This window comes from Bombus impatiens, unplaced genomic scaffold (genome assembly GCF_000188095.3).
Source record: "Bombus impatiens unplaced genomic scaffold, BIMP_2.2 scf_0224, whole genome shotgun sequence".
In the NCBI taxonomy this organism is placed as follows: Eukaryota; Metazoa; Arthropoda; class Insecta; order Hymenoptera; family Apidae; genus Bombus; species Bombus impatiens.
In genome coordinates this window covers 9323-35885 of record NT_176643.1, presented here as the reverse complement: position 1 = coordinate 35885, position 26563 = coordinate 9323, and the positions used below count along the sequence as shown (strand labels likewise).

The following is a 26563-nucleotide window of genomic DNA, read 5'->3' as shown; positions in this document are numbered from 1 at the left end:
GTCGTCTAGTGTGCTTGATATCTCTCTTGTGTCGAATGCCTCAATTGAGTCGACAAGAACTTCAATATCACGTTAAAATACCGTGAAACCGTCCCATTCAATTCGCTATTCGTGTTACGGAAGTCGTGAGAGCTATGTACACATAAATCCTAAAAAACGATTACTTTAATCAAAATTTCTTCTGTGTAAAAATGCAATTCAATCAATTGGATAGATGATTGAAAGGATAGAAGATTTTTATTCATAATATTTGTAAAACCATAAAAATGCCGATACATACGAATAATCGATGCGATTTGAAATAATTGGAGACAGAAATGAGAATTACTCATGTTTGATGTATTAAACATTAGAAATTTGTTGTAGTCACGTATACAGAATATTAAAAAGTAAAGTCTGACATATTAAGATCTTACGATTAGAATGCTCTCTGAGTGGAATGAAAAGTTCTTAGTTAACATCGAATTTAAAACGAATTTCTTTGCAATCTTAATTATCTAACATTGAAACTAAAATCAATTTTTTTTTACAATAAAATTTAATTTTATTGCTTTGAAAGCACTTTATGTAAGTCTGATAACAACGCATAAGGTGTAAATGAAGTAAATGTGAAAATACAGTCATTAATCATCAACATTTATAAACACTACGGAAGAATCTAAATATTAAATAGAGATTTGCTTCATTCTTTAAATATTTGGACGAGTATTTCATTCTAGATATTTCATGTACTTTATGTACATTCTATATACTTATCCATTTTATATATTCTATATCGCTCGAATTTTTTCGTATTTAAGTTCCTCATAACTGCTTAAACATTCGTAATCTATCACCAATATCAGAAGAAATCGTAGAAATAATAGTAAATTATGAACTTTTGAATTTTATTAAACTCATTAATTAACAATTAAAAATTTTAAACACATTTTATTATAATATATTTTAATAAAAGTATTAATCTTAAAATCTATGTTAATTAAACATATATCATCTTCTTTCGTGAATATTACAAGGCTTTAAACTCCTAACTTTTAATCACACTATTTTCCAGACTCCAAGTGAATCAAGAAGGCGGTTTTACATAATTTAAAATCTGAAGTCGTGTTTAATACAATAATTTAGCTATTAAATTAAAAATTAAATCAAAATTAAATTTTTCATAAATAATAATAATACATAAAATAAATAAGAATACTTGAGAATATTTTGAAAAAAATTCAATATGGAACGAGAATTTTTCTTAACAATATTACTGAAAATATAATATTATCTGAAAAATTTATCAAAATAATATAATTAAAATTTGTCTATTAAACGGTATTAGATATATTTCAAGTAATTTCTAATATTTGATCTCCCACTATTACCGTCCCCATATTATTACTAATAGAGTGATTACTAGATTGCGGATTCTTGAGAAATATAATTTTTTATATTTTATTGAGAATATAATTTAAAAAGTAGAATCTCGCGGTAGAAAATTATTCTACCTACTAAGTATCATAGAAAGCACTATACCTTGGATATTTTATATATTTTTTCATAATATGAGCATTGTACGTTTTTGCAACTTTTCATCTTCTATAAATGCATAAAAATCCGCAGTCTAATAATTACTATCGAACATTCATTGAATATAAAACTTATCAAAGTCATCGCTAATTCTGTATTTAATCTCAATTTTCCAGGTAACCGCTAACAGAAGCCTCGTGGAATGTAAAACCGAGATACCAAGCTCTTAGGTCACCGCACACGATTCTGATTAACTCTCGAAGCCAAACTATTCGAGCAAAAACCTTGGAAGAAGCAAACGGTGCACCCGCGTATCAGCGATTAACGCTGGCAAGCGTCCCAGGGTACAAGGAACTTGGCAAGAGGCATCGCCCTTTCCCCGTCGGGAAGATGAAGGCTAGCCTGGTACGTCGGCTCGTTGGCACGTCCGTGACCTAAGGCCACCCGTCGAGTCTGTTCCGGCCAGAAGAAGAAGGAACAAGGTCAAGGGAAAACGTACGGTTTCGTGCGGCGGTCGAGTATGACGACGATCGTGACGAGCTCCGAGTCGACGGAGGTGGTGTCCTCCATGGACGTGACGACCATCTTGAACGCCATCTCAACTGAGGACAACCAATTCGCGAACAGCAGCTACTCGAACTATCAAAAGTGGTCCGTACCTATAACGATCGCAAAAGGCTGCGTCTTAGGCTCCATCATCGTAACCGCGGTATTTGGCAACCTGCTGGTGATGGTGTCCGTAATGCGGCACCGGAAGCTACGAATTATCACCAACTACTTCGTAGTTTCGTTAGCCTTGGCCGACATGTTAGTTGCGATGTTCGCCATGACGTTCAACGCGAGCGTTCAAATAACCGGCAAATGGATGTTCAGCTATTTCATGTGTGATGTCTGGAATTCGTTGGACGTGTACTTTAGCACCAGTTCCATCCTCCATTTGATGTGCATCTCGGTCGATCGTTACTGGGCGATCGTCAAGCCGCTCAAATACCCTATCATCATGACCAAGAGGCTAGCTGCTTACATGCTGCTCGCTTGTTGGATTATGCCCGCGTTCATCTCGTTCATGCCTATCTTTATGGGCTGGTATACCACAGAAGAGAACAAGATGCATCGACAGAAGCATCCTGAATTATGCGAGTTCAAAGTGAACAAGGTGTACGTAATATTCTCGTCGAGTATCTCGTTCTGGATACCATGCACTATTATGACCCTTACATACTTCGCCGTGTTCAAGGAGGCGAGTAGGCAAGAAAAACAGATGCACAGCCGTATGGGCAACGTGATGCTGTTGAGTCACAGACCGAGTAAAGATTTGAATAATTTGAACGGGGAACTAAATAGTGCTGGTTCCTCAAAGACGCTGACATTGAACGAGATCAGCACCGATCATCTGCATACTCCCACCAAAGATAAGAATATCATGAAGATGAAAAGAGAGCACAAGGCTGCCAGAACGTTAGGCATCATCATGGGTACCTTCATAATTTGCTGGTTGCCGTTCTTCTTGTGGTGCGTGTAAGAATTCAGGAATCCAGAATTTCTAAAGGATAACCCTATTTCTTAATCTTCTATGGGCGAACAAATTTTCATACTGCCCATAGGAAAGTTGAGTTATTTATGTCCTTAATCTTTTCAATGTTCTAGATTTTTAAAAAAATGTGAGAAAATATTGGAATACATATTCAAATTTTTGCTATATCGTATAATCAGTTTTAGGTCAACTGTTTAAAACTTGCTCCGGGAAAATTTTTATGAGTGAAATTATGCAGGGTTAAAATTTAATCTTTATTATTTTGTATTTTTCTTTTGTTTCCTTTGGGCAGAAGCACTTAGAGCGATCTTAAGAGTTCACGGAATTGTTGGTTTCTGTTAAATTGGTTATATTTTTGTACGGTTTATTGATTTAATTATATCGTGCAAACTGAGAAAAATAGTGACGCGCATCGCGCTCAATTAATGGGTTTAATTACTCTTGTTAGAATAAGAAAACACAACTAATTGAATACAGTAAGAGTGACAGGTCTAGGTGAAACAAAGTTTTTTTTCCGTTTTGTTAGTAGTCTGATAATGAATATTTTTATTTTCATTTACTTCATCTTACTGTTAGTTTTTAGAATCACTTTGCTTTATCAAATTAAACAAGATAATTTGATATCTTTTTCTAAAAGTATATATTATTAGATTGCAAGGATTATCTTTTCATCTTTGAAAATCATGTTAAAACCATAATACTATGTTAGCAGTAAAGAATAAAAAAGATATACTTTTAAAAAATAAAAATTTGTATTACATTGTGCTTCTCTTTCGAGATCATTGAGATTAGATTTCACAGTTGTTAAAATATTGAAAAACTATAAAATAATATAGAATCGAAGGAACTATTTAGGTTTTTTCATTCTTCACCCCCTCTGTGTATTTTCCATTCAATTCTTTAAAAGTTATCAAATAACACGTTCCACGATAACAGAAAAATCGTTTTAGCAGTACTTTTAGTTCAGATGAAAAATTGAAATCAGGTAAAGACAAACAGTTAATCGGCTAACGTTACTATAAAAAACAAATGGTTAAAATTATGAAAATCGCAGTTTTTCATTCGGCCTATATAAGTAATAAATCTAAAAATTCTTACCTACATCTTTCGATGCCTATCGCTTGTTTCTGCATCAACCGATTTCGATAAAGTTTTCAGTATGTACATATGTACTATGTTGGGTCAAACTTCAGAATAGGATTTGGGAAAGAAATAACTTTCATGCTTGTTTGATTTCATGTTATAAGTTCATATATATGTTAGAACTGAGGCTTAGGATATGGATTATGATGAGTTACAGAAAGGATCAACGCGTAAAAATTGAGTTTTGTTATCAAAGTAATAAGTCCATTATTAGCTGCCACGTACGTCCGATCTTTCGATCTCTGATTACTTCTTGTGGGGCCATGTAAAACAGCGAGTGTATTAGAATAAACCAGGGAAACGTGAATAGCTGAAGAAAAACGTTCGTGCAGAAATTCGAACATTAGAACCTTAGACATTAACTATAGTTATGAAATATGCTGTCGAAAGAGCCTGGCTTTCCTAGACAATAAGTGGAAGGCATTTGAAGAACGTTATCTTCCACACATAAACTCCATATTACAAGCTTTAAATATTGAACGATATCGTTATTCTGAATTTTGACTCAACCTTATATAACTTACATAAATCTACAAAATGTATTGTTTAAATTTCCATTAGGTACAGATTGAGACCAAAAAATTGTAAAAAGCGATCTTTATTATTTTCTCCGCGATTCCAACTGATTGGAATTGTTTCAACATACTTACTACTTTTTATCTAATAAACTAATTCTTTTAATTTCTCGAACAAAAAAACGTTAAGTCGTTTAGTCCAAATTGAAAACATTATTCTGGAAAAAAAATTCTTTTTTCGATTGAAATGAAATCCAAATTGAGAAATTCGAGGCTCGCAGTAGGGTTAATATATTATTTCTGTTTCTAGTGTCTCAATTTTCAAGTTTGTTCGAGGTTCACCGAACATGTTAATACAATCGTTACGAACGAAATCTTCGCTGAATCCTGAAATCTTTGTTCACAGGTACGTTATTACGACACTGTGCGGAAAATCCTGCCCATGTCCCGATATCGTTATCGCAATACTTTTCTGGATCGGGTACACAAACTCAGCATTGAACCCGCTGATCTACGCGTATTTCAATCGCGACTTCCGAGAAGCGTTCAAAAATACGCTGCAGTGCGCGTTCTGTTCGCTCTGCAGACGAGAGCCGTCCGACCTCGAGGCGCTCGATTTCCGTCGGCCGTCCCTAAGGTACGATCTGGTCTGACACGTTGAGGTACGCACTATATTCTATCGCTTTTTCCCCTTTCCCCTTTTTCGTCTATTTAATCCTTAATCGAATAAAACCTTTTCGAGCCTTTATTTTTGTACGAATGAGATAGATTGCCTGGATGATTTGACGAGTGATTTACGAAAGAACAGAGACTTACGAAAGTATTCGATCGCTTCTAGGAACTTTTTATGTATACATTATATAAAACATTTCAAAATTTTATAAACACCTTAACGAAATACAACCATCGTGATTCTATTGGTAAAATTTGAAACAGATCTGAACATGTACATATACAGGGTGGTTGGTAACTGGTGGTACAAGCGGAAAGAGGGTGATTCTACGCGAAAAAAGAAGTCGAAAATATAGAATAAAAATTTTTCGTTTGAGGCTTTGTTTTCGAGAAAATCGACTTTGGATTTTCGCTCGGTACGCGTGCGGTACGTTATAACGGATCTCACCGTAGATCGTTGTCTCGATGGAAAAATTAAAAAAAAAAGAAAAAAATAAAAAAAAAATTTTATTCTATATTTTTGACTTCTTTTTTCAAGTACAAAATTATTGTTTATATGAGAAATCCACTTGTGAAAAGAGACGGTAACTTTAAAATAGTCTGGAATAAGATCCTTTTTACTTTTAAATACTTATGAACATTTCAGCATTGATTTAGTGCTAAATTGGAGTAAAGTATAATATTCTGTTTAAAAAAATTAGCCGTTAAACAAAATGTAATGACATAAACTATGATTGAAAATATAAAAATTGAATATACAAGTTAATAAATGTAACTAATCTGATACACTTTTTATCAGTTATTCTTTAAATCTGTAAAGGTGGTAAACACTGCTTTCAAGTAAAAAAGATGCAAATTATAAAATTGAGACAATTGAATTCCTCATTGAATTCCTCTTGAAAATCTTTTGGCATTTATATCATTTGTCAATTTCTCTATCATGAAAGAGGAACTTTAAATAGATTTCGCACAGAAATTAACTCCGCACTTGGGTAAAAGTAGAAGAATGTCTGTAACTGCTGACCAGAAATATTGATTTATCAAATCAGTATCTTGTAAGACTCTATACGGAACGTGCATTAAATAATAACTGTGGAATTTATAAAACAGTGCTAACAGCTATTTTGTTATACATGTAATAATATATTTATGTAAATGAGTATGTATCTCTTAATGTATGAATGTATTAAATTCAAATGGTTTCTTTATCAATAGCAATTACAACTTTCCAAATTTCATATTAAATTTAAACTAGCGAGTTATGGAATATTAATATATCATATTATATATATCAGCAAGCTGTGTTGTTTGCCCGTCTAAAAGTATTTATAAGAATATTTCTCATGTATCCGATAGATCAACATCCACAGTGTTAACTATTAATTGTTAAGTGTACGTTAATAGTAAACGAAGATTTAGAACATAATTGAAAATCTAGAACAGATTAAGGGCGGTAAAGAGTGAATCATTTCCAAAGTTATCATCAAAGTTGGAAGGAACCATAGTAGTTAAACTTTTCTACTTCTATTTGAATATTCAATTTACTAAATTTACTCAACCCAATTCTAAGTCTACATTCAATCTTTACTACATATTACTTCCTAAAAGAGTTGTCGTGAATTATAGAACTTGTTTAAAACTTTAAGTACATATTTCAAAACCATTTCGCATTCATAAAATAAATAAATAAACGTAATCGTTTTCGCTAGAATCTTGCAGAATAATTTCAGTAAAAAGGCTCATAAATCAATTAAGTACACGAATATAATCTAAAATTGAAATAGCAAGGAAAGTTTATGCAAACATTTGCTTAATGAATTTCTTTTGAATCTACGTGCATCTTATGCCGATGACGACTGATTCAACACAACATTCCAGACCTTATTTATATTTCAACCAGTCACAGTCAAACTCGCGATGAAGTAGAACTGTACGTAACTTGTTTGTGTCTAAGAAGTTTATCACGCGATGCGTGTTGTTCAACGTCATAATTTGATGTACTTTCAAAGATCTGTGGTACATTCAATCCGATAAACGTGAAACAAAATTCTGGAAACTAAAATTATCACTTCAAGAGTGATTCTGTTATAAACGAACAAACGGGAAATTCGAATAATTAATTTAATATCTCGAATAATTAATTTTATATTATTGTCAGATAGGGAACATTTAAGTTTTCGTTGTAAGAATAAAATTTCATATTCCTTATGATGATGATGAATTTTAGTCGATTCTAATGTCTTATTCGCCTTCTAAAGTCACATTATACACCTCGTCTATAAATATTAGAACACTGCTGGTTTCATACAAAAGGTAATATCTGATCTACATTAACAATGTAACGATTAGTCGACCAGAATTACTTAGTTCATGCAAGATAACGATTCGGGACATATGTGTAATAAAACATTTGAGAAGTTGTTTCTAATATATATAGAGAAATAGTGGATTAAGGACTATAATATTGATGCCAATAACCTTTGATCTAAATTTTATTCAGAAAATTGCAAATAGATTAGTTAGAAAATTCAACGAGGTCTGTAAAAATTTGAATGTAATGAAAAACCTAATGATACAAATATAAAGATTCCTTTCATATTCTAATGTTAAGTATCGCAAAGCTGTAACGCTGTAAAGTTCTATCAATTTTATTATGACTAGCCATAATATTCACTACTCATGATCGGTGGTGTTTAGCACGTATAATACAAAATACAAAATACAAAATAAAGTACTTTAAATAATTTTCAGTAACTTTGTATGTTGTCTACAATCCAATGATTTTGAAAACGTACACCATTAAAATGTAAACATAGAATTCAAAATATTTTAACGTCTCACGTACTAAGCATATACATTCCTTTCACAATCTAACTTCAAATAATCTTCCATTCAAGACTCGAAATCTAGCCAATCGTTAGTAAGATACACATTTTGAATTAATAAATTGCTATTATATGGACATCTACGTAGCATTCACCTGTTAATTTCAAATTTTGGAAATAGAACATTTTATATGTATCGACCTAATAATTATCCTGTGAGACTTGACCTCATCAGTGTAGTCGAGTCGTAAAAGTTATTGAAAATGCAGAAACAATTTGTTCATCCGTAGTCGCAATAGAATTATATATATATGAGCATAACTTATAACACTTTGTTTTGGAATGAAGTTCTCCACGGATGACGATTGTTCATGATTTAATTAATATTGCCTAGTATGTATATGTCTAGTTCTCATTATGATTAGGGTTAGGGGCGTGAAACGAATCTTCATTTTGATTAGACATTGTTGTTATGCAATAGAAAAGATATTGACTAGTGCTTTACTAGTGCAAATATGATTATTACAGAATTTGACAAATAACCGTGATAATTAGATACTCGAGATGCTAATGACAATGATCCTAAGTTCAATAACGAATCCGCGGTCAACGGGACAACACATGCGCTTTCTTCCAAAGTCCAAGTTGTACTCAACTTGCTTATCTACGGTATAAGTATTACTGGACTAACTCTTTGTTAAAACGTGGAATATCCAGCGAGCGTAAAGACGCTATGTAACTCGCTAATGAGACCTCGCGAGAGAATGACTTTCCGTTACGATGATACTGCAGAGGAAAACTATGATGGGGTGTGTCTAAGGACACGAGATCATCGGATTCGTCGAGAAAAGTCTTAGTTCGGAAAGTGAGGGAAATGGACGTTCCTGTTAATTGGTTAATTTCTATGTTGATGATTCAAGAAGGATACTAACCTGGAAGGAAAAAACAGATTCCCCGTATCTTTCCGTAGTAGGTTGTAGATTTAATGACTGTTAGAATAAAGACTGTTTGTTCGTTTGGAGGACCGTAATTAACAAAATCTTAAGATTTATAGGGGGTCCTCAAGCTAGCTGAACATGTACTGTTAGAATGCATCGAAACCATTGGAATGTTTACTGTCGAGTGCCGCTACAACTATTTCTTTTAAGGAGAGCTATACAATTACTCTATACCTCTATTAGGTAAGAACGTTCATCCCGTGACTGCGGATACGTTCAGCGACTTGCTGTCGCCTCAAACCCAAGCTAACTATTACAAATCTCGGACAATTATAATCGAGCTAAATTATAGAGACTAAGATATTGGAGATTTTCCGAAGAATTCCAAAGGAAAGGTCCCGGTGTCCTTCCATCTCTGACATATACATATACGAGTCGCCTTTTGTTTGGTAATGAGATCAATAGTGATTTTATTCTTTGTTGAAAATTACACCCCACGTGTAACTTATTGCATTTAATTGCGTGAATAGGATAATTACAAAAATATCATGAGATTACACGTTCGTTATTACGCTTCGTGTATAGAGTCTGATTTGTCAACTCGGAGAATATATATTTTGATATTTAACTCAATTGATTATTTATTGCGTGTTATTGCAGTGCAAGATGACAAAATGAACAATCGTTTCTATTTAATTCTACAATTTCTTTCAAAATGGAGCTTTTTTATCAAAATATAACTTTGAAAGATAATGAAAAATACCAAAAAATTTTGTTTTGTTTTTTTTAATAGTATTTATAATTAGTGTTTTCTCTTTTACATAATATGTGTAGAGTAGTATCTTCGGTATTCGAATTAAGAAAGAATTGATTGAATAAAGAAATTTTTGAATAGTACAAATCATTTGCTATGCGTAATGGGTTATAAATTTGATAATTTGTCTGTAAATATATTTGTATAACATCACGATTCATTGTAATCTTAGTACTACAAGTTTAGATCTACAATTTCTCAAGACAGTTTATTTTTATTAATTTATATTCTTCTTCTCGTAAATTCTCTATATAATCTCGTAAGTTCTTTACCATTCTTTTAATAATAAACCTATTAACTTATAGTGTGTATTTAGATATACTATATTATATATGTATTGATTATAACTATAATAATATAATAAATATATATGGAGGAATAGATTACATATGAGTGATTCTACAGAAGTGAGAACTATTTGACAGTGATTTTGTCCACAAATTTTTTCATTTAATTTATGAATTGTAATAAGCTTCAGATATGGTAGAGGATATATTGATATTGCTTCAAAAACAGACTAAAACTTTTAATAAAAAAAAAACTTCATTTTTATCAAAGAATTAGATAAAACATAATTAATTTTCTCAAGGATTATATATAAAATTTCTATATCTAACATCATACATTAATAATTTCCATAATAACTTCCAATCTTGTCCTAATATCAGTCTTGATAATAATCTGCCAGTTAAACTTCTTTTTTTCTTTTTTTTTTATTTACAAGTACTTTACAATCAATTCTCGCATTGAGAATTTTGAGTAAGTTTCATGGCCAATTATTTATAATAAGTTAATAAACTTATTAACTCATTATAAGTAAGTATAATTTATAAATAAATATAATTTATAAATAATAATATTATAAATACGTAAATATTACTTATTAGAAATATCTAGCTGAATCTGGTGCTTAGGTCTAACGGATAGCGTTTTCTTAGCCTGCGGATCTGGTCCGACCTATTAAGTAATTTGGTAATTAGGGGATTTCGATGTTTGTTAACTCCTTTGGTATATCTATTACTACATTTTGTTATTTCTTCTTTAACTGTGGGTACCTTGAGGTCGCGATGTATTGCTTCGTTGGTAACATACCAGGGTGCATTTATTAGGGATCTTAGTGTTTTCGATTGGAAGCGTTGAAGTATTTCAATGTTAAAATTACATGCCGTATCCCATAGTTGGATTCCGTAAGTCCAGACAGGTTTTATTATGGTTTTGTAGAGAGTAATTTTGTTCTGCGCATTTAGGTTGGAACGTCGGCCAATGATCCAGTAGAATTTTTTAAGTTTAGCCTTGGGTTGCTTCGATTTGTCTGTGATGTGTTATTTCCATGTTAATCTCCTGTCCAGAGTCATGCCCAGGTATCTGACTGAATCCTTGTTAGGAATTGTTATATTGTTAATGGTCACCTGTGGGCAGGTTTGTTTCCTCAGGGTAAAGGTTACTTGTGTAGATTTGTTTTCGTTAATTTTGAAGCCCTATTTGTGAAACCACTTTTCCATAGAGTCGAGACATCGCTGGAGAGTGGATGATATACGATTATCGGGTCTACGTGAGATGCTAATAGCGCTGTAAATCGGCAGTGTAGATGGAGAACAGCAGGGGGTCAAGGACACTACCTTGGGGTATGCCTGCTTCTATTGGAAATGTTGTGGTTGTGGCGTCTAAGTATTTAACCATGAATTGTCTATTAGTTAGGTAGGACTTAAGGATGGAGTAGTAAGTGTGTGGTAGTATTTTTTTGAGTTTGTATAGAAGCCCTTCATGCCATACTTTGTCGAATGTCCGTTGAATGTCTAGAAATACCGCTGAGCAATATTTTTTCTTTTCTAAATTTTGGCTGATATTATGTGTTATACGATGGATTTGCTCTATTGTCGAATGTTGCTTCCGAAAACCGAATTGATGATCTGACAGTGTTTTCAAGTCCTCTAAGAGTGAAAGGATTGGATTCGTCAGCATCTCGAATAGTTTTAATAAAATAGGTAGAAGACTAATTGGGCGATAGGAGCTAGTTTCGTGTATTAGTTTACCGGGCTTAGGGATGAGAGTAATCAGTGATATTTTCCAGGATTTAGGATAATGTTGAAGGCGAAGAATTGCGTTAAAAATTGATATGATGAGCGCAATCCCTTTTATAGGAAGTTCCTTGATTGCTTTATTACATATTTGGTCATGCCGCGATGCTTTCCTGGGATTTAGGCGACGGATTAATTCTGTAACTTCTGCAGAAGTGAAGGGTTCAATAGGAGGGGACATTTGGAAGGGAGAGTGCAGGTATTCAGTTATTTCCGCGGCAGTTTTGGAGAAGTAAGGTTTAAATACGTTAGATAGGTGATTAGCAAACAGGTTGGCTTTTTCTATAGGGCTATGCGCCCAGCCATCTTGCGGATTGCGGATAGGAAGGATTATTTGCGGGGGACGCATAAGTTTCCTGGAAGCCTTCCATAGTGAATAGTTGGTGTCAGCTGTAGGAGACAGATTGGCGAGATATTTTTGGAAACAGTCATTTTTATAGTTTTTAATGATTTTGGTTAGATTCCTAGTTGCGTTATTTAGTTTGGCGTTTATGCTATTCAAGGGATTTTTGTCTCTTACTGTGGTAAGTCTGCTGCTCCATTGAATATGTTTAGGCCAGTTAAACTTAAAAATGAAAACAAAAGTAATTAAACGTAAAACGAAATTAATATTTATTAATCATAAATTACTTAGTTATCAGTCTTGATAAATGTCAGTTAAACTTAAAACAAAAATCATTAAATTTTTAAAACTAACGAATATTTATTCCTTACATACACAAACAAGTGATCAGTCCTGCGTTCTTTATTATAAACTAAAACAAATAAATAGTACATTTTATTTTCTAACCTTTAGGACTAAATTATAACTTTACCTAAATAATGCAAGACATTCTTTAAATATCTATGTGACATAGATACAATCGACACAGACTTTTATCTTCTAGTGCTCTTAGAATACTTCTAGTCCTCTATCATATTTTTTGACAGGAGACTGAAATCAGGGAACTGAGAATTTTGAGGTTAAATATTAAAAATTCTCGCGCGGTTTACTATTTCATTCATTAAAAAGGAAGTTGAATGCCAATATTATATTTATGCTACGTTAAATAAAATTTAGTAAAAATAGCAATCTTAGAATATAATACGAACCAGGGGACTAAAAAGCTAACTGCAACAGGTGATTGTCAACGATTTTACAATATTAAGTAATCAAAAATGGCCACTTGTGAAGCGAAAGAGGAACACTAATTCGCTTGATTAGTTTTGACTTATTTCACGTGATTTCTTTCTTAATACCACAGATACCGTTTCTTTTAAAAAAAATTTCACAGAGAGGAAACTGGGACATAAAAGATTGTAGATGTTTTTTCCAATAAAATGAAGTCAATTAAAGTAAAAGATACATGTGAATGATAAATACGACTATTGTAAAATATATATAAAAAGGAAAGACTAATAAATCATTTGATATTCATGCTCTGGAGATAGATTGTAGAGTAAATTTTGTAGGCATAGAACTTCCATGTAAACATGGCAGGAAACTGAGAACTTCACGCATAAAAGGTAATTTTTTAATATAAATAAATTAATTTGATAATTCTTCATAGTTCGCCTATGAATTTACAGTTGTTATCTTTCTCTGTCATGCAAATATAATGCGTTTTAACACTTTTAAAAGCTTTCATATGTGAGAGTCACAGAAAATCTCCATTTCTGTAAAATCACCCACATGTATATAATTATAATATATATATATATAATATATTATGTACTTACTCATATATAATTATATTTTTATCTCAATAAAAGTTAGCATTCGTTTTTCCAAAAGCATCTACTTTTTATTAATCCCAAAAAGAAAAACAAACATAAAATCTTCGGAATTCAACATTTTGACGCGTTTGATTACTGATGTTGATATACCATCACTCATAAATATCACAATAGAGTTAATAAACCATAAGCTTAAATTATCTTCTGAAAAGATATTGGTACTAATGTATTTTAACTTTTTAGTATATATACCACTACATATCCTTACTGTTTATAAACATTATTACTTGTATTAAGTTCGAAACTCTTTCTATTAGTTTTATATTTCAGAAATGGAAGAATCTGGGAACAAGGAGATTGCCGAATAATAAACTGATTCTCCAAAATTTGATAATTACAAACTTCGACGTGGCATCATATGTTTATATGCTTTTGTGCAGTACACATATGTGTAAGTATATATGTATCTACAGAGACTACAAAAAGTATTTGTAAACCATTATACATATATATTTACATATCATTTTTATATTAATTAATTAGCTCCAGCTATATTAAATTCTATATTATTTAGTAGTACTTTTATATAACTACAAAAAATTGATATTGTGAAAATGAAATGTAGGATCTGCTAAAGAAATGCTTCATTAAAAAGCAAAGGCGTGCGCAAGTACTTTTTTATAACCACTTTATAACGACTCTACACTTTTTAAATCACATAAAAATGTAATTTTCTCTATTTATTCGGGATATACTAGTATCGGTTAAGCCGACTGTCAGATTACTTTTATGGTCGACGACTAGCTGGCAAAAAAGGCCGATTAATCGGCCCTAAGTTTTTAGTATATTTCTTGTAGTAATAATTTACTATATTTATTGATAACTCGATAAGTCATAGAAAGAAAAATACAATATTCTGTCTTTACTGGCATTAACATAATTTTTATATTTTTTAATACGTAGTATACTTACTTATAGGCACATATTTATGTGTAGCATAATTATTACATAAAAGATTAAAAATAATAATGAGTATTTATTGAAATAAATTAAATAAGTACCAATTAATTAGGTACTTTGGTCATTATTTCTTCATTTTATCGTAATAAGTACTTTTTAAAACGAAGAAACAAGCCATAATAAAATAACCATAGCAAAAAATATTCGAAAATTTTTTCTTTGGGCGCGTAACACTAAAAAAAACATAGAGTTGACATTGACGAGTTTTGTAGTGTTATTTGAAAATAATCGGTAAAGACAAGTAGTCGGCCGATAAGCCAGCTTCTTGAAAGCTGATCATTCGGTTAGTCGGTTAGTCGGTTATTCGGCCAAAATTCTACTCGGTACATCTTTGCAATTCATATAATTATGAAATAAGATCAAGTTGCATAAACTAAAAATATTTCCAAATTATAATATATAATCTAAAATAGTAAAACGAAAGGAATATTGACTAAAAGTGCTGTCTTCAAACAGAAAGTTTCTTTAATATAGACGGGCTACCCCGTTTCTAAGAAGAGCAGTCTCGTCGATGTCTCACCCTTTTTTAACTATTCATCCGGATTATTTAGAGCTTGGAAATCACTACAGAAATCTTCAACGCCGTTCAAGTCCCTGGCGCAAAGGGCCGCCATAAAATGGGGTGATTAGATGCGGCCAGGGAAGAAAGAGAAGGACATTACTTTTAATTTCGTGCGGTGAAAGTAGGACGAGTTGAGAACCGGATGCTCGACTTTTTCACACGAATGTGAGCGTAACTCAAGGAACGCGTACTTTTTCCTATCTAGCGCATCTCTCTAACCCTCTCCTAAAGTGAATTTTCTCGAAACAAGAAAAGGAAAAGAGAAACGAGGACAGCCTCGAGCTTTTTCGAGCATTAAAGGCTCGATTACGAAATTTTTGCTTGATATTTTAATAACCTTGAAACGAACGCACGATTTCAGCGTTGCATTTCTGTGTATTCTTCGAATTTTATTTTTCTGTTCTATCCTTACTCTCGATGAAGCATTTTTATCTATTCTTATTTTAAATTATATTTGTTCCAAACACACTATTAATAATTAATAGACTATAATTAATAGCGGATGTTTATACATTTACGGAGGATTTAAAGATAGAGAACTGTATAACATTTACATAATTTGTTATAATATTTGATGGATGAAACAAATTTTTCTATAGTTAACATTGCTTTTAACTGTATTCATGAAAATACGAATTTACATAAATATCCGCGGTCTAGTAATTAGATTGTTTAAAACAATTTCGATCTACAGTTTAAAACAAGTACTGAAAGAAAAGAATACTTGTATAGAAATGGTTTTTCTTGGCCGGTTCCTTATCATTAATTTCATTTAATACCAATTCTGCTTTCTTGAATGAACTGGTTTTGTTAAATGTTATGCAGATAGATATACTTCGTGTACTTAATGTATTTGAAAGTTTAAACTTCTAACTAAATTAGATTTAGTTTTATATAAATAAAATTTAATGTATTCGTTCGATTTTTATTTCCATAAAAGTAATATTTAGAAGTTTCTACGCAGTGCTAATGCTAAATTTGTTTAACACGTGTAATTTCTTACGTCGAACCATTTTTAATACTGGCAACCTTAAAAATATCTTCTTAAAAATATGTTTGAAACTGAAACAGTTATATAATGATTTAGCATTTTGCATCAGTCGCGATACTACAGCATTGAATAGCCAATTCTGATTTAAATAAGTGTTAATGGAATCATAATCAAAAAGATAGATTATTATTTACAAATTGACATTATTGAATAATATTAAATACTGTTAAGATAACCGAATTAAAACAGGTGCTTCGGTGTAAAATTAATGAAACGATATTAATGATAAAATATTTACGGCTAATACTTCATTAGGTTCTAACGACCATTGAAAATTCGACTGTAAAGCAACTGCAGTATAAAATGAATTATTCGGGAGCTGCGCATAACGCGAACACATATCAGCAATTTGCATTGACGGAAGTAGATCGCGTTTGAGTCCAACATTGTTAGAATTGTAAAATCTTCCTTCTAACTAAATTGTATCTTCTTTTAAGGTTATGATATAAAGAGGTAATAATTATAAAAGTACTAGATGTTATATAAATGAATCGATTAGAAGTTAATACAATCTCTAAATATATTTGATTAAATTTAATTTAGAGTTAGTAATTAAAGACATAACGATCGGTAATGTAAATAAAGAACAAATAAGACGAGTCGAATATTATCAAACGTATCATTCTATCACTCAATGTTACTACATAAATATACGTATAATCAGGACAAATTAAGTTAGATAGAATCAAGTTAATGTAATGAAACATATTCGTATATATAAAAAGACAACAAATGATAATTTTCATAATTTATACTAATTTAAAGCATTAATGCTGTGATGCGATTAATTTATGAAAGAAGAAATTTAACTTAATTGAAATATTGATTAGTAGTTATTAAACAGTTCTTTGCATTTAAAGAGACATTTCACAGAACATTTCCACTATTTGCATAATTACGTTAATTGATTCTGATACAATTTGAATGAAATTGATAATTTTATTATTAAATCATAATATTAAAGAAAAATATCAAAATATAGTGGAAGTACATGCATATCAGATATAATCAATCAAAATTTCTACTTTTTGTGTTTGCAAGTCAATTACAAGAAGTGACGAAGATAATTCAATTAAGTCCAAGTAACGTGATCCAAGTACACCAGTGTCCATATCATGTTTTACAGGATTCATATACGTTTGTTTTATCTTTTTGTATGACATGTGCATAATTTGTATGCTATTCAAATTTGTAAATGAAATCACACAGCCAGATTTAAATAACAAACATAACTATAACATCTATAATTATACATATATTATATTTGTATATTACATATATTTAATATTCATATCTTATGTACATTATAGGAATAGTTTCATAATATTGTAATGAAAGTATAAATACATAATGCAATTAGCATTATCAATTTATATACCTAGTTGACAATAATGATAGATCATAATAATAATTGAATTCGTTTCACATATGAATGTGATAATTGAGTATAGTGAATTCGGATAATGCATCGATATAATTTTGAAGATGCAAAAATTACAGAGCGAAAGCAATGTGATATATGCATGTATGTGTATGTATGTGTAATAACTTACAATATTTTCCTCCTTTTAGAATAACATGTTTTCTTTTCTTTGCAAATGTTTCTATATGCGCATAAAAGTTCCAGCTCTCAAAAATGTATTTTAGAAAAGAATATCATTTTTCTTCAAAATATTTATACAATATTCTCTTATGAAATTAAAGAATAGTTAATATAGAATGGAACTTCTAGATATAGTTAATAATATATGAAGACGACAGATAAAATGTATTATATAATTTTCTTTGTGGAAATTTCCTAATTTTTATGTTATTTGGTGGTTGAATGAAGTGCTTTAATACAGTAGTACTTCATCTATTTGAACTTGTCGGGAAACAAACAACTTATATAATTGGAATTTATACAATAGGAGCTCACTAATTTTGCCGACTACCTAATATTTTGCCGTCACATAATAGGGGCTCATATTCAAATAACTAAATTCAGCCAGTAAAAATTCAGTTAATCGAGCATTAACTAAAATTCCAACAAATGAAGTACTATTGTATGATATAATTAAAAAAGAGGAGAACAGTCATTTAGGCCTGAAGATTAATTAAATTAAAATTAAACGATAAATCTACAAAGTTTTGAACGGTCTAAAATTAAACGATAAATCTACAAAGTTTTGTATACAACAATTATGGAAAACTGTCAACAAATAAAAAAGGATTTATGCAGTAATTTACAGGCTAATAATATTAATAGTTCATAGATTTTTGTTATATGAAGTATTAGCTACAATTTTACGTAAAATTTATCTACTAAGTTATGTAAGAGGAAAATTGAGATTGGTTAACAACTCCTATATAAAAAGCGAAAAATATAACATTTTCCCCTGTGGTATTCATATAAATTTAGTCTTTGTCACAAAGAAACAAAAAGAACAACTAAAATCCTCTTGATTCCGTCAACCCAAAATCCTAAACAATAATACTTGCAAACAAACTATCCCAAACCTGGAACCGCATGAACATCGTCGAAGCGAACAAAACGTATTGGTGCCACTGTCTTTTTTTGCTTGCAGGTACGACGACCGCACTAAGAGCATATACTCGGAGACGTACATAAAGCACATCGACCGACGAAGATCGAGCGAGTACGGTAGCAGCCTCTGAGAGGAGAGCGAGTTTATACTGTGAACTGCATTCGTAATGGAAAACAAAAAGAAGAAAACAAAAAGACACGCATAGATACGTACACACCCACCTAATTATACATCCGCATTGTCGCCTACACATGCAACAAATAAAACGACGCGTATAATCGTCGACTATATACGTAACGTGTAGCCTGCATTGAGAGATTCTTCGCCATCTTGCCAACAATTCACGAAAGACGAATCTCATCAAGTAACTCGCGTTTTTAAACATATTTGGTTACCTCGCGTGCTTACGGTTTCAACACAGTGCTCGTATATTAAATCATGTGCATTTTGGATTGCTTGGTAATGGATAAAAGACTTTTCAAAGGTTTCCTCTAAGCCCGGTGCACGCATGTTTATTCAGTCAGTTGAAGAAACATTCAAAGATTTATTCACAAAAGAGACATCTGTATGTAATAAATCTGGCAAGGATTATGGGAATGGATGATCAAAAACGTGAATCAAGCACGGTCAATCAGCAATTAGCAATGGTGCGTATACACCGCCGGCCATAAGTATTAAGACATCAACTGATATTTAGTACAAATTGTATACTTCTCATTGCTTTTATTTTCTAAATATTTTGTTATAGATCTATTATTTTATTCATATTATGTGTGCCCTCTAATATAAAGTAGAATAATATTTGATAGAGCTTTTCAATAGATATACTGACATAGGTGTCCTATATATAGTAATTAATATTATTATAACTGATATTTGTGGCTGGCAGTATATATTATCATTTTTAAACCTTAAAGTTTCCTATGAAACTATTTATTGAAACGTTATCATATTTATATTTTAGCCACATCTTAGGTTCCACTATTTTCTAATTTACCTCAAAATTTGTCGTATATGAGAATATGCCGAAGCCATGCAGAAAATAGTAGTCAGTTCCTTCGAAAGAGTCACAATAACACAGATACCGTTTGAAACATCGAAACCTTAAAACTTCCTAAAAAAGTAATAATAGAGGAAGAAACTAAATTCAAATATTTATCACGCCAGAAAGGAGACATTATTATACAAGACGGCTGAAGAAACCGGTAGCACGCGTGGCCAGAGAACACAGAGACACGAAGATCATATACCATCGCGAAACGATCACAGAGATGCACACTGAGGGCAGATAGACGCGCAGGAATCGCGTAGGTCACATCGCATTGCCAATACTATCGATACTATTGTACTTTTAAGCGACATTCTCGCGAAAAGAAAGGCACGCGTTTCACGCTGGAATCGATCGATCGATAGATCAGGGAACGATCTTGGAGAAACTTACAAGAAACCATGTTTTGAAAGGCATGCAAGAAAGAAAGAACGAAGATTTTCTTCAAAAAGATGTCTTGTCGATTCGTTAAGCTCCTCAAGACACCTTCGCCTAATTTTTTTTTCAATTCTTAAAAAAACTCTGTGTCGTATTGGGTGGCCAAGTGTGCTGTTCGATTCGTAGATAACTCGAGTTCCACTTGAAATCGTTTGTCAATATGATTGAAGAAGTTACAAGAAAGATAAATTATAAAGAATAATGAATTATCGAAGCTTTGAAGTAAGTAAATGTTTATTAATGTAATGGATTTGATTGGCAGCTCGAGAGTTAATATGTAATATATTTAGATAACCAATGAAGTCGACTACGCGGTTTTATAACCATTTATTCGAAGACAAAGTGAATAGAATCGTTTTTAATAGTGAGAGCTCGCTGTGCCTGATGTTAGGCGGTCGATAATGAGATTCAAGATTCGATGTTAAGTAATAGTCGACTTTAGTGTCGTTTCTGACCTATATTCGAAGAAAAGACAAAAGAAATGAACAGTGTAGTCTTTGTTATTTTTAATGCAATTAGTATTATTGCTCACCGATAATGTTATTACATGACACGTTGCATGACATGATCCCGACGTTTCAACGGTATTGCGTATTTTCTTTTTCTTAAAAGAAAATTATGATGTGATATATAATTCCAAAATGATCGTCGTTATTGTTATCGTTATTGTTTGATTAGTGCTATTCATCGTCGAAAAGCTATTTATTTTGTTGTTTACGCTTTGGAAAGGCGCCGTGTTTTAAAATCGTTGGTAGTAGATGATCGAGATAATGTTGGTAACATCGGAAAAATTGTTTTTTAATTCTTTTCTGTATTTTATTGTATATTTTATCGTTCATTGTTGTTATGATATTTTATGTAGAGAATTTATAACATGTTGCGAAGATTTTTATAGATTTTGTGATATTTTTATTTTTTCTTCATTTTATAGTTGAAATATGTCTTCCTTCGAAGAAAGTATAATGGCTGCTTTTAAAATTAAAATGCAATACAGAAATAATTATAGCTCGTTAAACTTTCCCGTCGATTATTTATTTAATCTTATTCGAAAAAAATATTGACCTGTTTAATTATGTGTATATTGGACTTAACAATCAAATTTCTGCAATAGCATCTGTATAATCGGACCATGAATGCAATTCGTTTTAATGTTAGTTCAAATAACGAATATTTATGTACAAAAAATATATATTTTTTATCGTCGCAAATTTTATTTGAATATTAAGTATTATGTAGATAATTAATTAGATGATGTGATTATAGTCTTTGTTTTTCTGTCAGGAGTATTTATTTATTTTTCTTGTACGGTTAATAATATTTGTTTAGCTCCTAGTCATCTAAAAAATAGCAACAGCACAATTTTACAATTATATTAAACTATCAAAATATTCACACATTCAAAAATAATAAAATTTCCATTCGGCGAATCTAACGATTTATGTTTCAAGACGTTTAGGATAAAACATGAATAGGATTTAAAAGATTAGTAATAATAATAAACATATGACCATCTATTGGTAAATCAAAGCAGCGAAATCCTATAAACGTTTAATAAAACTCTAAATATTTAATAAAAGGCAAACAAATTACGCTTTATCCAGAATAAATTCACCAATAACATAATACCATTTCAATTCGAACATTTTGATATTATAAAACATTAATATTTAACTCTCTGTGATCAATATTTCCTGTTAATTTTAAAAGAATAAGAGTTTATCAATATCTAAATAGATCAAATCGTTATGTCATAAACATTCGAATCTTAATAAAATTTTCGTTTCTCGAAATTTTCGAGAAGAATGGCCCAACTTTTACGCAGGACGTAAAACGAGTCACAAATCAATTAAAAAGCCATTCCCTGTTGTGGACTGAATAATTCATACTGTAAATTAGCGAAGGCACCCTGAAATCCCCACGCGAAATTCTGCATCTACGCCATTTCGATGTACCGAAAAACAGTTTGAATAAGGAATCTTGAACGATTAAATCGATAGTAAAGTGTGCCATTTAATCGATAGAAAAAGGTCGATTTGAAATTATCGAAAGCTCGTACTAACATAATCAAAGGAGCTTTTAAAAATAAAGATGAAGTCGAGAGATATTGTACAATGCAATAACTTTTTTTATTAGAGTATGGTTAGGTAAGATTTCATTATATTTTAATTCGTCGATGTGCGTGTCCTTTAGTTGTTAATTGATATTAACTCATTGTCAGTGGAATATTTCGTTTAATTTATGCTTCGTTAATAGTCACGTCGATTGATCAGCAATAAATCAAAGTCTGATAATCTTATCTATGATATTGTATGACTTTTTTGTCTTTTGTCTCTTCTAATGTTTCTTCCTTTTTTTTTTTTTTTTTTTTAATTTTGATTCATCGTTTCTCTGTGATAGAATTCGCGTATTAACGTCCGCTGTAAATAATTTGTAAATATATGTACATCGTTTCAGTAACGCGATAATCGATAGCCAGAAAAAAGCTTTTCTCTCATATAAACGACTAGTGTTTAGTTTGTAAAAAAGATGGGCTACGTGTCAACAATTGCATATGTAAAATAAACCAGCGATGAACAATGTGTCGGAAGAAAATTCTGTATCTAATATTAATTCGCGAATTTAGTACGTTGAGATGCGTTTTCGTTTATTTTTTGTTATGGAGTTAATGCTCCAGGTATGATTATTTCTCAATTGTAAGATTGCGAGATAATTTAATTTTATTTCATGTATGAATTTATAATAAGTTGTCGTTTTTTTATAATGTTTCGATGTATTTAGAAAACTTTGTTACTTTGCTTCTTGTTAGTTTTGTTAATCTTGGAAACAATTAAAGTTAATAAAAAGAAGCAGGAAATTTATTATAATATTTAATATTTAATTTTAATTTAATATTATATAATATTTAAATATTTGCGTTATGAACGAAGTTTCAATTTTTTTTATTAAGTACTTTTAATTTGATAATCTACATGCTCATGTTGCATTTTTTGTAAATTTTGATGACCATTTGTTTCTAAAATATCTGCAAGGTTTAATATTAAAGAAAAATTTGCTGCATACCTATGCATACATATCTCACATGTACGTGAAATCATTTTTAGTGAAGAAAAGAAGAAATGTGTTCTGAAAAAATATGTTCTGGAACCTTTTTATAGTTTCATATTCATTTTTTGTATTAGCCTGCCAAAAATAAAACTTGATTATATTTCAACTGTCAAATATTGTTTTCCTTCTTTTTATTAAAGTAATATACTATGTATTTTACGAACTAATCTAAATAAGTTAATATTAATATTACAAGTAATATAATTAAATTTAATCCTTTTTAATTAATCTCAATCCGTAACAAATATATGTCAACGCGCGTCATATATTTTATGATAAAAATATAAAGTTTAAATGAATGAAATGTTGACAATTTTAATGATATACAGCTCATTATTAAAATAAATTAACTAAAAAGAAAATAATTGTTCATAAGGATTTGAACAATTTTAATTAATTATTAAATTAATAAATAAAATGAACATTCTGTTATTATTTCTGTTATAATCGGAATACAGTTCTTTTATTCGACAATGTTAATAGCAATCTTTATTCCGTAAAAATTGCAGGAGTTTAATCAATTCTACTTCTATGAAGAATTACGATCGCAGTTGAATGAGACACACAGATATTTAAAAGTAATATGAAACGGAATATAAAAATGGCCTTACTTCCATAAAATAATAAAGCGATTTGGAGAACGCCTCGCAAATATGCATTAATTAATGATTAACTCCCTTATTAGTGAAATTTAAAAAAGAGAGAGATTGCCTCAATACAATCATTTAAATGTTTAATTAATTACCTATTCATCGATCTCCATTTTCATAAAAGACTCATGAGATAAAGGAAACGAAAAGGATAAAAAAATATTATACAATTTTTTATACTTTTTAAAACGTGCTAAAAAATTGTGTAATTCGCAGTAATAAAATACTCGACGAATCTAATTTCTCAAAGAAATAAATTTTTTGGTAACTTGATTATTATTGTTCCTTTTTTAATCATAAATTTGAAATAAACAAAATTTTATTAAAAATTTTGATATAGTTTGTTACTCAAGTCTTGGTGGTTTATATACTTTCATTTATGATAATAAAACACACGACAAATGTAACTTTTTTTAGCATTCTCCTTTCTAACAATTCTTGCAAGCATTCATTTTATTCATCAATTAAAATACAAGAATTTTTATTTATAAATTTAGTATAATAAAACGTCTGGTTATTTAAAATTTTAATATGATTTATTTCTCTTATTTTTAAAACCTTTCTCCTGAAATTTATTTTGCCTGAAATCGTGGTATGTATAATAAGCTTACAGCGATTCCTTGTTTAATACATATTAATGAAACGGGTGACAAAAACGGGTACCCTTACGGATCAAACAATCAAGTTCGCTGACTGGCCTCATAAACGAATAGACGCAATACGACGTCGTCTTTTATGAGCTCTTTACGATTGTATATTGCACATTTTATACCAGTTATTGGACAAAATTTACACTGTAGTATTTCATATGATTACTGATTGACCGGAAAGAAAGAAAAGATTTGCAAGTCGTGTCTGTTGAATATTTGGATCGAAACTATTTTGGTCTGAAATTAACGACTAACCAGTTGAAGTGTAATTTCGTGTATATAAAACAAATATATCTATATTTTTTAATTATTCATATATCTCTCTGTTCATTAATTGAAGTTTTCAGTTTTACAGGTTTGAAAATTTCTTTCAAATTTTACTTAATTTCAAACGAAATAACCGATATTCTCTAGACGGTAAAGTCTTAATTTTCCATTTACTTTCTGTTATATCATAATTTTTCCGATATATTATATATCTTTTTTTAAATTAAGTAAAGATTTGTTTAGAACGACTAAATGTTTGAAAAAATTAATCTAAAGTTTTCAGTACCTAATATATAAATATTTTATGAAAAAATTATTTTAAAAATTTTTAATTCTATTTCAAAATTTTAGTTCTATGATAATTTTCCCAATTTTTATTATCGAAAGGACAACGAATGTATACTTGCAAGTTTTTATAAATTCCTTTTAGTTTAACATTTGAATTAAAAAAGCTCGAAAAATTAGTCGAAATAAATGTTATTGAATTTAAAAAGAGTTGAAAATATTCGATAAAACATAATTTGTCAACTTTTCAATTTAATTTCGATTTACTTTAATTTCGTTTCACCCTCACCTTAATTTTTTCAACTGTTTAAGGCCAAAGAAAGTTTAGAATGTATAGAATAGAATATATATGTGATACTTGTAAGTTACATATGTTAAGTCGTTTTAGTTTAACATTTTAATCTAAAAAAATATCGACTATTTTAGACTTGAAAAAATTCTCTCGAAAGTCTGTTCAAAAAGAAATATAGAACTCGATGAAGGATAATTTTCTAATTTTCTAATTCAATTTCGAAATTTTAATTCCATAACAATTTTTAAGGCCAAATTCGCCGTTTAACATAACTAAAGGCTACATAAGAAATACTTCAACTACCTTCTCCGATCTATTGCTACTGCAACTTAAAAGTAAAGTAAAAAGTAAAAACTGTAAAGTTGCACCTAATGTACACATACTTCATATTGATGAAACATGTACGTGATATAAATATACTTACTGCTATAACAATTTACCGAATGTCCCTTCTGGACAAACTGTGAAAATCCTCGGAGTTAGTAAAAAGATCTAATAAAACAACGTAAACGACCAAAAATAGATTCGTTACAATACGTATATGCCAAAGAATTGACTATGTTTTTGTGAATAAACTATTTTTAGCAACTACTTTTCACAAAATCTTCCATTCGAGAAAACTGTTGACAAAGTTCAATTGTCAAAGAGAAAACTATGGTTCACAACATTAAAATACATTAGTAGACTGTGGATGTTTATATAATATTTATGGCAAATGTGTAAGTGAAAAACTGCATGTAATACACATAACATGCAAACATACACAGGATATCCAGTAATTAAAGGCATAACCGAGAAAAAGATGATTCGTCATAAGAAAATAAGTAAGAAAATAAAGAATAAAGTTTCTGTCTATGAGGCTTCAGTTTCGAGAAAAACCACTTTGAAAATCTGCCATTAAGTACATGTGTATTTCA

At 30.5% G+C, this 26563-nt stretch overlaps 1 protein-coding gene across 2 annotated transcripts; it reads left to right on the top strand.

Annotated features, from left to right (window-relative positions):
- Positions 1–1673: 1673 nt before the first annotated feature.
- On the top strand, positions 1674–23155 carry LOC100747163 (octopamine receptor beta-2R-like). Of its 2 annotated transcripts, none has more exons than XM_003488252.3 (3): positions 1674–3027; positions 5114–5344; positions 18951–23155. In XM_003488252.3, the coding sequence occupies exons 1-3, from the start codon at positions 2036–2038 to the stop codon at positions 19039–19041; spliced, it is 1314 nt and encodes a 437-aa protein (XP_003488300.1). In that variant the 5' UTR covers positions 1674–2035; the 3' UTR covers positions 19042–23155. The 2 variants fall into 2 exon arrangements, with proteins under 2 accessions (XP_003488300.1, XP_012239249.1); XM_012383826.2 differs by having other exon boundaries at positions 5114–5369.
- Positions 23156–26563: the final 3408 nt, after the last annotated feature.

What these genes read in the sequence shown, in the direction of transcription:
- LOC100747163 (XM_003488252.3), top strand. Translation starts at nt 2,036, where the DNA reads ATGACGACGATCGTGACGAGCTCCGAGTCGACGGAGGTGGTGTCCTCC. An exon ending in TGGTTGCCGTTCTTCTTGTG is followed by an intron (nt 3,028 to 5,113) that starts GTGCGTGTAAGA and finishes CTTTGTTCACAG; the next exon opens with GTACGTTATTACGACACTGT. An exon ending in TTCCGTCGGCCGTCCCTAAG is followed by an intron (nt 5,345 to 18,950) that starts GTACGATCTGGT and finishes TTTTGCTTGCAG; the next exon opens with GTACGACGACCGCACTAAGA.